This window comes from Lolium perenne, chromosome 1 (assembly GCF_019359855.2).
Source record: "Lolium perenne isolate Kyuss_39 chromosome 1, Kyuss_2.0, whole genome shotgun sequence".
Classification (NCBI taxonomy): Eukaryota; Viridiplantae; Streptophyta; class Magnoliopsida; order Poales; family Poaceae; genus Lolium; species Lolium perenne.
The window spans coordinates 54,546,002-54,560,875 of record NC_067244.2 but is presented as its reverse complement, the minus strand read 5'-3'; the positions used below and the strand labels follow the sequence as shown (position 1 = coordinate 54,560,875).

The following is a 14,874-nucleotide window of genomic DNA, read 5'->3' as shown; positions in this document are numbered from 1 at the left end:
AAACAAGTAGGATGCACAACATATACAAACACATGTTAGGAACAAAACTAACACATGCAAAGGGGCGAGTAACTTTCAATATAAATGAGTTGAGCACATGTTACCACAAGGAGGAACATTGAATATATGATAGAAGCAAGATAACCAAAAGACTTGGCTTGAGATAATATAAATGATGAAGATCCCTTAATTCTTCATGATGTAGCCAAGTCTCCAATGCCCTCCAACAAGCACCTATCGATCAAGTTTTGGATTGTTGGTCCCCAACTAAGTTGGGTCCTAAGAGGTTAGTCACAATAGGCTTGGCAACCCAAATGGTTCTTTTCTTGACACCACTTTGGGCACCAAAAAATTTGGCAAACACATTTCCACCCTCATCCTTACGAAGAGAATAAACATCATCAATGGTGATAGAGTTGGATGAGGTACCAATAGTGCAAAAAGAGGAGATGTGGCCCTTCTCAAGGCATATGTAGCAAGTTCTTTTCTTCTCCTTCTTATCACTAGATTTCTCCACAATGGGAGCATTGGCTTGATTCTTCTTGGGAAGTGGAATTTCTTCAACTTGAGGTTGAATATGAGTTTGAGCTTGAGGCCGCTTCCCTTTTTGCTTCTTCTTCAAAGGGCAAGATCTAACATGGTGCCCTTCAATTTTGCACTTGAAGCAAACAATCTTGGCCGGGTCTTTGACTTGTACTTGGCCCTTCTTCTTCTTGTTGTTATTGTTCTTGGACTTGTTCTTGTTGTTGGATTTGAATCCAAGTCCACTCTTGTCATTGGGGGATTGTTGCACACTTAACATCGTGTCAAGTTTGCATTTCCCTTCGTGACTCTTTACCAAGTCATTCTTCAAAGAAGTGACTCGGGCCTTGAGCTCTTTGATTTCCTCTACATGGTTAGTAATAACACAAGTACTAGAGGAAGTAGAACCTTCATTGTTAGAGCAACAAGGCAAGGAAAATAATTCATCACAAGATTTAGCAATACTATGAGTGGATGAATTACTAGGACTAGCACATGGCAATATAGAATTTTGAGTAGTAGTGCTAGTATCCACATGAGGCTCACAAGGTGTTGCCTTTGATATGATAGCCTCATGAGCTAACTTTAGCCTATCATGAGAGGCTAGAAGATCCTCATGGGAGCTAGCAAGCTTTCCATGATTTTCTTCCAATTTCCCATAATTGCTAGTTAGCAAAACAAGTTGAGCCCTTAGCTCAACATTCTCCTTCAAGATAGATGCTTCACAAGAAGTAGAGTTAGTAGCACAAGCATCATCACAAGACATATCAAGAAGAGAGGGTAACATAGCATGTTCTTTTAAATATGAAGCTTGTAGTTGCTCATATGACTTGGTGAGGATAGAGTGTTCGCTCTCCAAGGCCTTGTGGGCCTTGTCTAGATCATCTAGATCCTTAACAAGTTTATCATGACCAACACCAACTTTGAACTTTTCATTTTTAAGCAATTTTAATTTAGCTTTAGCATGGTCTCTTTCTTTAGTGAGTTTAGCAAATATTTCATTTTGAGACACCTCAAGGGTTTGAAGTTGCTCCTCAAGAGAGGCTACGGTCTCTTGTTCTTCTTCAAGATCATTCTTTAATGATGCTACATCATCGGCATACTCTCGTTCAAGAGCACCCTTTTTATCAATGGTGTTCTCATGCATCCAAATAAGTTTTTGGCTCTCAATAGTGGTAGTCAAGATTTCAAAGAAGTGAGAGCTAGCAATTTTATCTTTGTAAAGAACCTTGAATACACTCTCACCTTTATCGCGTAGAGAGACAACCCAATCCTCTTCTTCATATTCATCCTCATTCTTATCACCACGAGACATATTAGTTTCCATGGTAGGAGGTACCGTGGAACCCTTGGCCATAAGGCATATATGAGGACTGTGAGATAAAGATGAGGAGTTACTTGAGGCTCCTTTCAAGATCTTGTCTTGACCAATAGAATCTTTGGTTTCCTCTACATTGTTAGACACACAACAACTAGAGGAAATAGAATCATTTTTAACATGGCCACAAGACAATGCAAGCATATCATCATTAGATTTTTTCAAGCAACTTACACATGATATGCAAGGACTATCAACACAAGCATGTAAATCATTTCTAGTGCTAGATGTGTTTAAGTCCAAAGATGAAGCATTGCAATGAGATAGAGATGAAGAATCATCAATAGTAAGCTCAATATCAATATTGCAATTTTCATCACCACTCACCATATCATTACCTTGTGTCTTACCACACTTTGGTGAAGTGGATGAAGATGAGAACTCATCACGGCCGGAAGTGGAAGCAATACAATCATCCTCAATAATATTGGACACATCATATTTGTCTTTAAGCTTTGTCCATAATTCATGAGCGCTCCCAAAAGGCATGATTAAAGAAGTAACTACATTGCTCACAACAATGGAAAACACATGAGAAGCAAGAGCATCGAGACAAGAGTTTTTCTTCTCCTCATAAGATAAATTTTGGGGATCCTTAGGAGAAGAAAACCCCATGTCAAGAAATCGCTCCATGTTCGGGGAAATACCCCGCAAAATATTAAGCACATAAATTTTCCATAAATCATAATTTGTGCCATCAAATATAAACAAGTTATTATGATCTAATCCCCTAACCGACATCTTTACTCTCAAGGCGGTGAAGCCTAAGAATGAGAGACCTGGCTCTGATACCAATTGAAAGGACACGGATGTCGCCTAGAGGGGGGGGGGGGGGTGAATAGGCGATTTAAAACTTTTACGAGATGGGCTTAACAAATGCGGAATAAAACTAGCGTTTACTTTGTCAAGCCCAAAGCCTATAAGCTACGGTTCACCTATGTGCACCAACAACTTATTCTAAGCAATGGTTCACCTATGTGCACCAACAACTTATGCTAAGCAAGACAAGCAACTTATGTGATAGCAAGATATATATATAACTTCAAGCACGGTGGCTATCACAAAGTAAAGTGCATAAGTAAAGAGCTCGGGTATAGGAATAACCGAAGTGACGCGGAGACAACGATGTAGCCCGAAGTTCACACTCTTGCGAGTGCTACTCTCCGTTGGAGCGGTGTGGAGGACAAGTCACTCCAAATGCACGAGGGCCACCGTATTCTCCTCGAGAATTCCCACCAAAAGGGATGTCCTCGATCCACTATGGGACCTTAGGAAGGTCACCGAACCCGCACAAAGCTTGGGGCTATCTCCACAACTCAATTGGAGGCTCCCAATAAATTGCCACAAAGGCCTTGCCCTTGAAGATTCTCCACAACTTAATTGGAGTTCCCAAGAACACCACTAAGATGCCACAAAGGCCTTGCCCTTGAAGATTCTCCACAACTTAATTGGAGTCCCAAAGAACACCACTAAGATGCCACAAAGGCCTTGCCCTTGAAGATTCTCCACAACTTAATTGGAGTCCCCAAGAACACCACTAAGATGCCACAAGGGCCTAGAATCCGTCTAGGGTTCCAAGAACCCAAGAGTAACAACCTTCTTGCTTTCACCTCCACGAATCACCGTGGAGAACTCAAACCGATGCACCAAATGCAATGGCAAGAACACCACAAAGATGCTCAAGTCCTTCTCTCTCAAATTCCAACAAAGCTACAAAAGCTATTGGGGGAATAAGAGAGGAAGAACAAATAAGAGGAGGAACACCAAATTTCTCCAAGATCTAGATCTAGTGGATTCCCCTCACAAAGAGAGGGATTTGATTGGTAGGAAATGTAGATCTAGATCTCCTCTCTCTTTTCCCTCAAGAATATGCAAGAATCATGGGAGGAATCAAGAACTAGGGCAAGCTTTGAAGGACAACAATGGAGGTGAGAGAGAGAGAGTGAACCAACCAGCCCAAGGAGGAAGAAGGGGGTCTTATATACCCCCTCCCAACGAAATATGACCGTTTGGGACCTCCCAGGCCGGAAAATCCGCCCCCGGGCCGGATTATCCACCCCCCGAAAACGCCCCTGAACTTGGGCCGGATATTTGGCCGGATATTTGCCCAAAATTGGTCATTCGGGCCGGATTATCCGCCCCCCCAGAAAACTGCAGAAACACCAAAACTAAAACGGGCATAACTTTAGCATCCGGACTCCGATTTTGATGATCTTGGGCTTGTTTTAAAGCTAGGAACAAGCTCTACAAGATCATGCAGGAAACCATCATAGTCCAACAAGGGAGGATAGAAACAAATGATGAAAGGTTTGACCTATCTAAAAAAGACATACCGGTAAAACCTCCAATCTTGAAAATGCAACAAGTTGCCCATGCAAAAACCATTCTCAATGAGCTAGAGCTTGTCATGAGAATAAGCACAAGCTCTAAAACATCACATGGATAAGATCCAAATAAAACCAAGAAAGATGATGAACCAAACTCGAAAACGCAACAAGTGATCTATGCGAAATCCGTTTTCGATAAACTAGAGCTTGTCATGAGAATAAGAACAAGCTCTAAAACATCACATGGATAAGGTACAAATAACAACCAAGAAAGATGATGCAAGGATGCAAAGGTTTGAGCTCTCTCCGAACGATACGATCGAGTTACTCACTCGAGAGCCCTCTTGATAGTACGACAACTAAACTATAAACCGGTCTCCAACTACACTATGAGACCGGTGAGAAAGAAACCCTATCAAGAGCAAACCTTATACTTGCGCATTCCACTTGAGCTCGATGACGACGATCTTGACCTCAACAAGATGGAATGCCTTTCTTGCTTGTGTTTGCTTGACGGAGTCTTGTGGATTGCTCCCCCATAATCCACCATGAGAGAGCTTCTTCTTCGGCGCATCTTCACATAACCATGACCACCATGTGGATTGCTCCCCCATAATCCACCATGGGAGAGCTTCTTCTTCGGCGCATCTTCACATATCCATGATCACCATATGGATGGCAAGACTCAAGCAAAGGACCTCTTCGAGATGGCTCATCTTGAACTTGCACTTCATTTCTCCATTGCAAGCTTCAAGCTTATGAACTCTTCGAGTTGGCTCATCTTGAACTTGCACTTCATTTCTTCATTCTTCATCATGTTGATGTCTTGAAGTAACTTGAGGGCTCACTTCATCTTCATCTTCAAGACATACTTGACACTTGATATCCTTCATCACTTTCTTCTTATTGCAACCTAATACAAATATGTTGATGTCTTGAAGTAACTTGAGGGCTCACTTCATCTTCATCTTCAAGACATACTTGACACTTGATATCCTTCATCAAATTCTTCTTATTGCAACCTTGAAGGCAACATATGGTTCAAGAGTTGCCTATGGACAACTCCTACAAATATAACTCAATGCAAACATTAGTCCATAGGGATTGTCATTAATTACCAAAACCACACATGGGGGCTCCATGCACTTTCAGCCACCGCTCTGGAGGCCTCCTCTGCTGGTCCCCCTGACACTGGCGCATGGTTCATGATTGTACCTGCCCTCGCACGCCCGGTATTGGCAACACCGGTATGTGCCTTCGTTCCAGACGCGTCCCCGGGCCTGGCAAGCTCAGATCGGCGCCTCGTCCTCATCGGCTTCAACAACGTCTTCCCCGGCATCGACTCTTCTATGACTGCCTCGACTGCGTCGCCGACTTCGTCTTTGCGTACTCGGTTCTGGCAAAACCGGAGTATGCCTTCGTCCCCGACGTGCACCTAATTCTGGCAAAACTAGGGCAGCACCTCGTCCTCGACGGCTCCGACTGCATCGACTTCGGTATCGACACCCTCTTCGACGACTGCCTCGACGCGTCTCCGTCACTCTCCTCGAGCACTATGCGCTTGCGGCTTCATGTGCGGCTACCTCAACACCCGACCACGACATCGACCACGGCATCCCCTCGCGCGGCTACCGATCAAGGTTGCAGCACCCACGCTCTCGGCTACCTCGACATCGGCACAAAGGGCTATCACCTCGCATGAGCACCTCGGCTTCTTCTACAGTCCAAGCATCCGCGACACGACATCGTCCACGACGCTCCCGCTACGACTGCGGTGGAGTGTCAGCCCGTTGGTTCCTACCTTCGGTTTCTCTCCAGTCTGACTGTCCGCGACGCTACTGTTGTTCACGTCACTACCACTACGACTGCGGGAGAGTGTTAGAGATATATTTGGTATATGTGTATTTGGTAGTATATGATTTGTAACCATCTCCACCTTATCTCTAGGATAACCTTCTTGGCTCTCAAAATTTGTACCCCTATATATACTCGCCCGAGAGGCTCAATACAACATTCATCATATTCCGCCAATCTCTCTCTCTCTCTCTCTCTCTCTCTCTCTATTGTTCCTACACATTAAACCATATAAAAGAAAATGTTCAGATTCAGTGGTACAAAATATAGTTCAGAAATGTGACAAATGTCGACAAATAATGTGGTGCCGTCACATGATACATATAGCCCTGTAAATATACTGGATTGCATAGTCACAGATTGACGGTGCAGCTCAAGTATATTTAGATGACTCAACTTTTTCAATTTCGAGTGGAACTATATGTATTCACAAGCATGCATGGCATAGAAGCTCAGTTCGACCAAACCGTGTATAGTGAATCAAAAAATATAAAAATTAGTTATCAAGTTCAGACATGCTCACTTCACCTGATGATTCTCAGGTGCAGACGTGACGACCCAAGTTGCCACGGAGCCTTTCATCATTACAAGATCATATACAGTTTGGGGTTTTCAATTTCGAGTGGAACTATATGTATTCACAAGCATGCATGGCACAGAAGCTCAGTTCGACCAAACCGTGTATAGTGAATCAAAAAATATAAAAATTAGTTATCAAGTTCAGACATGCTCACTTCACCTGATGATTCTCAGGTGCAGACGTGACGACCCAAGTTGCCACGGAGCCTTTCATCATTACAAGATCATATACAGTTTGGGGTTTTCAATTTCGAGTGGAACTATATGTATTCACAAGCATGCATGGCACAGAAGCTCAGTTCGACCAAACCGTGTATAGTGAATCAAAAAATATAAAAATTAGTTATCAAGTTCAGACATGCTCACTTCACCTGATGATTCTCAGGTGCAGACGTGACGACCCAAGTTGCCACGGAGCCTTTCATCATTACAAGATCATATACAGTTTGGGGTTTTCAATTTCGAGTGGAACTATATGTATTCACAAGCATGCATGGCACAGAAGCTCAGTTCGACCAAACCGTGTATAGTGAATCAAAAAATATAAAAATTAGTTATCAAGTTCGGACATGCTCACTTCACCTGATGATTCTCGGGTGCGGACGTGACGACCCAAGTTGCCACGGAGCCTTTCATCATTACAAGATCATATACAGTTTGGGGTTTTCAATTTCGAGTGGAACTATATGTATTCACAAGCATGCATGGCACGAAGCTCGGTTCGACCAAACCGTGTATAGTGAATCAAAAAATATAAAAATTAGTTATCAAGTTCAGACATGCTCACTTCACCTGATGATTCTCAGGTGCAGACGTGACGACCCAAGTTGCCACGGAGCCTTTCATCATTACAAGATCATATACAGTTTGGGGTTTTCAATTTCGAGTGGAACTATATGTATTCACAAGCATGCATGGCACAGAAGCTCAGTTCGACCAAACCGTGTATAGTGAATCAAAAAATATAAAAATTAGTTATCAAGTTCAGACATGCTCACTTCACCTGATGATTCTCAGGTGCAGACGTGACGACCCAAGTTGCCACGGAGCCTTTCATCATTACAAGATCATATACAGTTTGGGGTTTTCAATTTCGAGTGGAACTATATGTATTCACAAGCATGCATGGCACAGAAGCTCAGTTCGACCAAACCGTGTATAGTGAATCAAAAAATATAAAAATTAGTTATCAAGTTCAGACATGCTCACTTCACCGATGATTCTCAGTGTGCATTTGACGACCCAAGTTGCCACGGAGCCTTTCATCATTACAAGATCATATACAGTTTGGGGTTTTCAATTTCGAGTGGAACTATATGTATTCACAAGCATGCATGGCACAGAAGCTCAGTTCGACCAAACCGTGTATAGTGAATCAAAAAATATAAAAATTAGTTATCAAGTTCAGACATGCTCACTTCACCTGATGATTCTCAGGTGCAGACGTGACGACCCAAGTTGCTACGGAGCCTTTCATCATTACAAGATCATATACAGTTTGGGGTTTTCAATTTCGAGTGGAACTATATGTATTCACAAGCATGCATGGCACAGAAGCTCAGTTCGACCAAACCGTGTATAGTGAATCAAAAAATATAAAAATTAGTTATCAAGTTCAGACATGCTCACTTCACCTGATGATTCTCAGGTGCAGACGTGAGTCACGTGACGACCCAAGTTGCCACGGAGCCTTTCATCATTACAAGATCATATACAGTTTGGGGTGAGAGAGGCTCGAACTCTCGACCTCAGGATCACTCACGTTTAGCTATGAGACCTACGCGCTAGCCAACTGCGCCACCACCCCGTTGTGCTATTAAAACGAAATAATGTTTCTTGTACGAACAGCAGCGATCCATACAAGCACGCCAGTTCATCGTGCCTCTGCTGTGAACGTTAAGGTTTTTCAAATCTTTGAAGATGGTATTTGTTTCTTCCCATTCAGTTAAATAGAACGCCCAGAACGGCTGGATGAGAGCTTTAACACAACTATAGAAACAAGGTAATTAGCTGTGCTGCTTTCAGATCTTAATTACCACTGAAGTGCTTCATACTGGCATAACAAACCATAAAAACTGCAACAGTTTAACACTGACATAGCTAGCTGGTGCCATTTCAGTTGTACTTCGGTCTGTAATCACTAACTCGACGTTCATCCGTGCGTGATAGATTGGTGGTAATTATGCAAAAATTTCACAGATCAGGCAGGCAGAAGAAGAATATAGAGTGTGATGCCGCTGGAATCGCTGTTTTCGTCAAGGATAGAGTAGATGACATAGAAGATGAGGCCAAACACAACAGCATGATCCACCCCAGAAGGTTTTTGCTCAGCTCCATGCCATCTACCCGCTTACCTAGAGGCTAGAACCCACAACTGTCATCGCTGATCTGTACTCTGGGGGAGATGCAGCAAGTGACAGCAGGAGAGGCAGCCAACTGAAGTGTGGATGTCAATACTTTGGGTATATATCCAGGCACTTGCCACCTTTGACATACCAGATTTGTGTTGAGAAGTTCGGCAGCGTCAAGCAAATGCAACCAGGCCAATCAAACTGGATTCAATCCAAGAACTCCAACAAACTAGACTCTTGGAGGAAGCAACAATCTTGCGTTTCTCAAAGGAAGCCACGCGAGGTTTAGTGGTATTCCTTTACAGTACATACTATTTAACACAAAATCTCTATGAGATATTAATATTAGGCTTTTGAGACACTCGTGTGTAAGACTGTTTTTTTTTTCTGCTATAATAAAAGAAGCCATTGTGATGCAGAGGCTGGGGTGAACCATTTCAGAAAAAAAAAACACAGATCCACGCTTTGAAAGCAGCACGTTATTCTTTACTTTCCATACCTCATTTGTGATTCCACATTGGCAGCTTGTATTTCCTGGAGATCGGACTACCGAAGGAGAACAGTCTGTAGCATATGATTGCACAACAGCTGACAACAGTAGCGTATTTTCACGGTATCCTCTGAAGCCTGAGAACTTCGGCATGGATATTCCTTTTCTTCAGGTTTTTATGGCAGCAGGCATGGGGATCGAACACTCGTCGTTTAGAAAGAAGAATTAAAGCTAGATTGTTCCACTGGCCATGTGTTGGTCATTGTGTCTGACCACACCTGATTTTTTGTTTCTAACCAAAACCACACCTGAAAATATGATCACTACTATTACCTACAAATATGGCAATTATAATCCATTGATAGGACCAACCGTGTAAACAGGGAAGTTCAGGTTCTACAAACCTCTTTTTGCCTAACCTACTCCAAATTTGCTTTGCTGGATGAATATCTTTGAAATCTTTCCTTCAAAGAAGAGAGTACATAATATGGTTTGTTGAAATTAGTTCCTAAACATGATCATCATTGATTTTTGACTGAACAATTGTAAATAAACATAATCAAATTAAAGTAGAAGTTAACTTGACCTCAATTTTCATATGTAGTCTGGCAGCTGAAGCATCTGCCAGTAGGATTTACACTAGAGCATCTGGATCTGAGCAATGCCCAGGAGCAATGCCATGGGGAATCTCCTTAAACTTCTATCAGCAAACGCACTGTAGAATAGATCTTCTATGCTATGGAGTCCTCAGCATTCTGTCCAATACAGCTATGAGCCTTACGCACCAACCATTTGAAATTTGTTAGTGAGGATACAAGATAATGTTAGTGAGGATAGATAGCCAAATAAGAAGTAAAGCAAACCAGTACTTATTTAGCAATCCAATGGAAAAACTCAGAGCTAGACAAGTTGGAATTATCAACAAACACTTATTATCAATTGATTAAGTACTACCCATTTAAAAAAAAAATGTCTAAATGATTATTTTACTCCAGTACGGCGGAAAAAAACAAGTTAGGATCTTGTAATTTGTCCAATGGCAGGGGAAAAGCATATATAATTGCAGTTCTTGGTTACCGGAGACATGACAGCCAAAGGAGATAAGAGTGATCTGTTCCATTTTCTTCCTTTATTTTTCTTTGACTTACATTCTCTTCCTTTCCATGTGTCTGAATTAGGTGGCAATGGAGAACTGAGAAATAAGAAACAAGAACGATTTGATAAACACAGCAACCGGAAGATCATCGTCTAAGTTGGAGATACCTAGCAGCTTCAGGAATATACAGTTCGTGAGCATGGAACAGATTGAACCAAACCATATAAGATTCCGCGTTGCGAAATATAATTCAGATAAGAGACAGCAAAAACATCATCAAGCTAACATCCAAGTAATTTTACAAACGCTTTTAGCTGAGAAATCTATCAAGTGGGATTAACGAAACCATTCGCGGAATTAAGAGAAACAGACAATTGTGATTGAGAACATTTTGTTAACTTCACATAGCTGATGATAACAAGATGGTAACATCAGATCCTACATGACAACACTGCCTCCACAGAACGGACGAGAAACATTCCTACCACGTCTCTACATCAGACACTAGACAGATTTCCTAACAACACAGCTAAGCAAAGAAGCAGCCTAGGCCCTCTCGCCACGGATGCGTCGCGCGAGCTGGATGTCCTTGGGCATGATGGTGACGCGCTTGGCGTGGATGGCGCAGAGGTTGGTGTCCTCGAATAGGCCGACGAGGTAGGCCTCGGCGGCCTCCTGCAGCGCGGAGACGGCGGAGCTCTGGAAGCGGAGGTCGGTCTTGAAGTCCTGCGCGATCTCGCGCACGAGGCGCTGGAAGGGGAGCTTGCGGATGAGCAGCTCCGTGCTCTTCTGGTACTTGCGGATCTCGCGGAGCGCGACGGTGCCGGGGCGGAAGCGGTGGGGCTTCTTGACGCCGCCGGTGGCCGGGGCGGACTTGCGCGCCGCCTTGGTCGCCAGCTGCTTCCGCGGCGCCTTGCCGCCGGTGGACTTCCTCGCCGTCTGCTTCGTGCGGGCCATCGGGATGGGATTTGGGAATGGGGATGAGGAAGAAGGGAAGGGGGGGCGGGGGATTTTAAGGAGAGGAGGTGGCGGGGCCAGTGGGCGCGAGTCTGAAAATTTGAGAGGCGTGGAGGGTGAAGATTGGTCTCTGGGTGAGGCACGCGGATCATGGAGCGCCATCCGTGGCGTGGCATTTTCTGCGTTCTGATTGGCTTGTTAGAGGCGTCACTGCCACGTAACCAGGCAACCGTCCTATGTTGGGTTTTTTTCCTTGTTATAATTGTTTCCTTGTTGCGATGGTACACTAGCCTAAAACGATGAACAAGACGCCTCAGTTCCCGGTAAGTTGTGCTACGTCCGGGCCTTCTCACACAAAAAAAAAACTTGTACTCTGTATAGTATACATATACTGTAATATATACTTCTCTACTGTATTTTAAAATAGTATACATTCTCTACTTATCAGGATCTTGTCATTCACCACCCACCATCAGAAGCCATTTGTTAATACCGGCGGTGAACTCCATGATTGCATTACACAAAATGCAACATGGGAAAACCCTAGACCTAGTCCAAACCTAAACCTAGCCTTACCGCTACTTTAGATCTTCAGAGGAGGTGCTATTGCCTCCTCAACGACAAGATCCTGATAATTCCCACTTCGTGTTTGGGTTGCCATGACACTTTGTACGAACAAGGCCAGCACCCTAATTCATCTCTACACCATCTTGCATGAATGCCAATGATGAGAGCAGTCGGATCTGGAAGTCGCGGAACGACTTTTGGGTTGCTTTGTGCCAAAAGGGACTAATTTTTCGCTTTCCTTTGGTCCTATATGTATTTTGTAACTCCACCTTCAAAACAGAATGAAGCTTCTTTGTCCCTTGTAGCAGGTCCCCTATTTTTTTTAAAAGAGCTGTCTGTATTAGCCAGCTGGAAGTTTTATAGAGTAGTAACATGTACATGTTACTAACTATGCTACTGTTTTCATAGTGAATAGTATCATTGATGTGATAACATGGAAGTCCATATTTATTATTTGCTAGAGTTACTTTTTCATGAAAAGTGTGATATGATGGTAACGGCTACTACTTAGACCATGCACTATGTGCATCAAAAGCGAACCATAGAGGCATATGATGCGGTTCATCACATAGTAGAGCATCGGTTCTTTAAGTCTGGTAACAAAAGCGAACCAAGTAGTTGATTCACTTCTTTGCATACATGGGTGGACCCTTTGGCAGATATGTGAGTAAAAATGGTGGGACTGAGAGAGAAAACTGCTGGTAGTTTAATAGAAAGTAGGGCCCATAGCCGGCTCACTACATAGCAACAAACTTGCTACCGGTTCATATTCTAACACATATTTCATTGAATCGGTTCCACGTAGTACATGGTGGTAGTTACGACAATTTTGTTTTTTCTCACTTAAGGACATATCATGTCATTAAAATGGGTAGTTTGGATTATATGTGGTGCCCCCAGCTCACCAGAGTTCAAATCTCGGATTTGACACTTTGGTGTCTCATAAAAGCGGAATATTCTTCAGTGGGGGCGACGTTCCCGTCAACAGCGAGGCGCCTGTGGTGACTTCATCAGTCTCAAGACCCGCCGGATCAGATCTTCGACGCAGTTTCTCGGAGGTGCTCATAGGGGTATGATGTACGTGCATGCGTTCATAAAGGGTGAGTGTGGGCGTGTATGCGTGAGCGTCTTTGATTGTACTTTGTTTCGCAACCAAAAAAAAAATAGTGTTCGTGGCCGTCAAGAAACTTCCGCATCATCCTTTTCCACCACCCAGCCCATCATCCGTGGCCACCAAGGCATTCTTTACGAAAGAAATAAATTTTGCGAACAAATAAAGGAGACAAACACCTGTGGCGGCATTCGCCGACGACGCCTATATAGTCATCAAAACGACATTAAAAAAACTCAACCTCAGCTCACTCCGCACTCAAAAACAGAGGGCACAACTTCACACTTCACACTCCACAAAACAGAACCGAGACCACCGAGAAACTTAACAGCTAATGGTGTTCGAGGTAGCAGCAGCAATGGCATTGGCATCCTTCGTAGGTGAGGCTGTTTCACCATGGAGCCTGCTTTTCGGCCTCGCTGCCCTGCTCGTCCTGTGGGCGGCCTCACACGCCGCCGAGAGATACTGGCTGAGGCCGCGGCGGCTCGGCCGGGCGCTCCGTGCGCAGGGTCTAAGCGGCACGGCGTACCGCTTCCCGGCCGGGGACTTCTCAGAGAACGTCCGGCTCAGCCAGGAGGCGCAGTCGAAGCCTATGTCGCCGCCATGCCACGACATCGTTTCCCGCGTGTTGCCGCACCTCCATAATACAGTCATGGAGTACGGCGAAGTCTGCATCACCTGGTTCGGCCCGATCCCCAGGGTCGTCATTGCCAGGCCAGAGCTGGTGAGCCAGATCCTATCCAACAAGTCCGGCCACTTCGAGAAGTTCACAAACAATAGTCTGGGAGATCTCATAAGCCGCGGGATCGGGAGCCTCGACGGCGCGAAATGGGCGACGCGCAGGAGGATCCTCAACCCTGCTTTCCATCTCGAAAAGCTCAAGGTACGCACGTAATCCACACGCACGTATGTGTCTGTCTTATTTTGAAGTGCTAACTGAATTTCATTCAGGGCATGCTGCCGGCTTTCTGGACGTGCTGCGCCGAGATGGTAGGCAGATGGGAGAGTAAACTAGCTGCGGCTGGTGGATCACACGAGCTGGACGTGTGGCAGGAGTTCCCGGACCTCGCAGGAGACGTGATTTCCCGCACGGCGTTCGGCAGCAGCTTCGAGGAAGGACGGTGGATCTTCCTGCTGCAGGTGGAGCAGGCCGAGAGGGTCATGAAGGCCTTCCAGTACATGTACATCCCAGGCTACCTCTTCTTGCCTACCGAGAACACCAAGAGGATGAAGGCGATCAAGCGGGAGGTGGAAGGGCTCCTGAGAGGGATCATCGAGAAGAGGGAGCGTGCAGTCGCACTGGTGGAAAAAAGGGCTTTGGTCGCGGTTGGCAACTGCCATTAGTCGCGGTGGCGCAACCGCGACCAAAGTAGCGCGACTAAAGGCCCCCCCCCTTAGTCGCGGTTCCTTACGAACCGCGACTAAAGGCCCGTCCACGTGGGCCGCAGGCGAGCGCCAGGGCGGAGGACCTTTAGTCGCGGTTCTTCTGGCCAACCGCGACTAAAGGCCTCCGCAGGGTTTAGGGTTTTAGCCCCCCTCCCCCTAAATCTGGTTTCTTTTTAATTTGTATTGTTTTATTTCTTTTGGGTTTTAATTTTGAAGGAGTTTCACATATTCTACGGTACTGTATACATACATGCAT

At 44.6% G+C, this 14,874-nt stretch overlaps 2 protein-coding genes and 1 non-coding gene across 3 annotated transcripts; 1 reads left to right on the top strand and 2 right to left on the bottom strand.

Moving 5' to 3' along the window:
- Positions 1-8,379: 8,379 nt before the first annotated feature.
- Positions 8,380-8,467, bottom strand: TRNAM-CAU (transfer RNA methionine (anticodon CAU)). The gene is given in 2 exon segments: positions 8,380-8,415; positions 8,430-8,467. It is a non-coding gene; the product is annotated as a tRNA-Met (tRNA).
- Positions 8,468-10,954: 2,487 nt separating this feature from the next.
- Positions 10,955-11,566, bottom strand: LOC127292542 (histone H3.2). Its single transcript, XM_051321964.2, has one exon. The coding sequence runs from the start codon at positions 11,552-11,554 to the stop codon at positions 11,144-11,146; it is 411 nt and encodes a 136-aa protein (XP_051177924.1). The 5' UTR covers positions 11,555-11,566; the 3' UTR covers positions 10,955-11,143.
- Positions 11,567-13,486: 1,920 nt separating this feature from the next.
- Positions 13,487-14,817, top strand: LOC127292535 (cytochrome P450 CYP72A616-like). The gene is made up of 2 exons (XM_051321955.2): positions 13,487-14,115; positions 14,184-14,817. The coding sequence occupies exons 1-2, from the start codon at positions 13,567-13,569 to the stop codon at positions 14,574-14,576; spliced, it is 942 nt and encodes a 313-aa protein (XP_051177915.1). The 5' UTR covers positions 13,487-13,566; the 3' UTR covers positions 14,577-14,817.
- The last annotated feature ends 57 nt before the right edge of the window (positions 14,818-14,874 follow it).

Coding starts and splice junctions, on each gene's coding strand:
- LOC127292542 (XM_051321964.2), bottom strand. CDS start 11,554: ATGGCCCGCACGAAGCAGACGGCGAGGAAGTCCACCGGCGGCAAGGCG.
- LOC127292535 (XM_051321955.2), top strand. CDS start 13,567: ATGGTGTTCGAGGTAGCAGCAGCAATGGCATTGGCATCCTTCGTAGGT. Junction 14,116..14,183: donor TCCATCTCGAAAAGCTCAAG/GTACGCACGTAA, acceptor AATTTCATTCAG/GGCATGCTGCCGGCTTTCTG.